At 40.9% G+C, this 1,781-nt stretch overlaps 1 protein-coding gene across 1 annotated transcript in view; it reads right to left on the reverse strand.

Annotated features, from left to right (window-relative positions):
• LOC101845052 (small G protein signaling modulator 1) overlaps positions 1-1,781 on the reverse strand; it is a gene marked incomplete at its 5' end in the record, with an annotated part of 46,304 nt that overhangs the window by 22,016 nt on the left and 22,507 nt on the right. The window contains 1 exon segment of the mRNA XM_013089801.2: positions 241-448. Within this exon segment, the coding sequence (XP_012945255.1) occupies positions 241-448 (208 nt within the window).

The following is a 1,781-nucleotide window of genomic DNA, read 5'->3' on the forward strand; positions in this document are numbered from 1 at the left end:
AAAGAGCGACTCAAAACAGGTAATCAAAAGAGAGAAAGAAATGGAAGAGCAATGGGAGAAAGGGAGAAAGAAAACCAAAAAAAAGGAAAGAAAAAACACAGAACCTGAAAAACAAGAAAAAATAAAAAAAATAGAAACAGAAAAAAGAAGGAAAAAAACGTTAAGAAAGAAATGAACAAAAAACTGAAAATAACGGCAAAAACTGTAGCAACTGAATACAGAAGTACAACACCTACGTACACGTAGTCAAAGTACCTATGGGTGACCCCGTTGGAAGCTTGTGACAGGCAGGTGTTGTTCTGCTCCTCCTGCGTGCGTGCGTACGTCTGCACCGAGGAGCGGACCAGTGGGCTGGGGGGCAGCTGTCGTCTCACGGGCCACGGTGACTTCTCTGGCGACACGGGCGACCGGGGAGTGCGCGCCGCTTTCGGGTCCAGCATCTCCAGGGCTGCGAGGGGGAAGGAACACAGGTTTTAGTTTTACTAAGAGTTCACTTGCAACACAATAAGGTCATACAAGTGTCGAAGATTAGAGGTGTTAGTTTAGTTTTAGTAAGAGGTTTACGAGGGTGTTACAAGAAAATAACATACACAAAAAAGGAGGAGGAGAGATAAGGACGATAGATGTTTGATAGGAAAGAAGGAGCATACCACACCAGAGCACATGCTAACTACCCAATAGTTATTCAAGCAAACAAATAAACGAACAAACTCTGTTAGAAATAAAGTCAGAAACTTGTCCTATTGTCTCGGAAAGAACATAGGAGCAGTCACTTCACTAAATTACAGGAACGTCGGTACTAATTTAATTCGCCCTTATGTGAGAGGTGTAACTCTCAAGAAATTGACGATGAATTTCACTTTATTTTCTATTGTTCACACTTTGTCCATCAAAGGAAATTGTTAATCCTTCCCAGCCTGACTCGGCCCAGTGACAGAAATATGCAATGTTTGACTCATGATAAGAGATATGTGCACAACCTGTACTTATTCATTATGAAAACTTTACTAATCGAAAGAGTGATTTATGTGATGTGATGTGGGCCAATGGCCTTAAACACTGAATAAACTTACTTACTGACTTACTGACTTACTTACTTGAACGTCGGTACAGAGCTTTCATGTTCTGACGACCATGATTCGACTGTTTTTGTTTGTGTTTTTGTCAGTGAAAACAACAACAACTGTTTCTAATTTTGCTTTTTCAGCCATGCCAAAAACTCTGAGACAGCTATATTCAGCAGAAAGAGTCACTCATCAACAAATGGAAATTTTGGTGGAAGTCAAACACTGATTATCTTACTTAACTTTTTAAAAACTAAAAAAACAAAAAAACAATTAAAAGAAAACCCAAAACATACAATTTAAAAAACGATGATGAAGACAGCAACGTTTTCTGCTAACCGCCACTCACAACGAAGACAGTGCTGAATAAAGTCCAGACTTTCATCAATAAATGTATGAGGAGTATCCTAAGAATTAAGTGGTAGGATAGAATAAGAAAGGTAGAGCTATGGGAAAGGACAGGACAAAACGAATAGAAGTAGAAATAGGACTACGAAAGTGGCGATGGATGGGACACACCTTCAGAAAGCCCAGCAGAAACATCACAAGACAGTCACTGCAACGGGACCCACAGGGAGCACAAGGCAGGGGTAGGCCACGAGAGACATGGAGGAGATATGTGGAATGGGACATGAGAAAGATGAAGCTCACTTGGAACGAGTTCGGAAGGACGGCCCAGGATAGAGATAAATGGAAGGAGCTTGTAGGTGGCCTATA

This window comes from Aplysia californica, unplaced genomic scaffold, assembly GCF_000002075.1.
Source record: "Aplysia californica isolate F4 #8 unplaced genomic scaffold, AplCal3.0 scaffold01051, whole genome shotgun sequence".
Classification (NCBI taxonomy): domain Eukaryota; kingdom Metazoa; phylum Mollusca; class Gastropoda; order Aplysiida; family Aplysiidae; genus Aplysia; species Aplysia californica.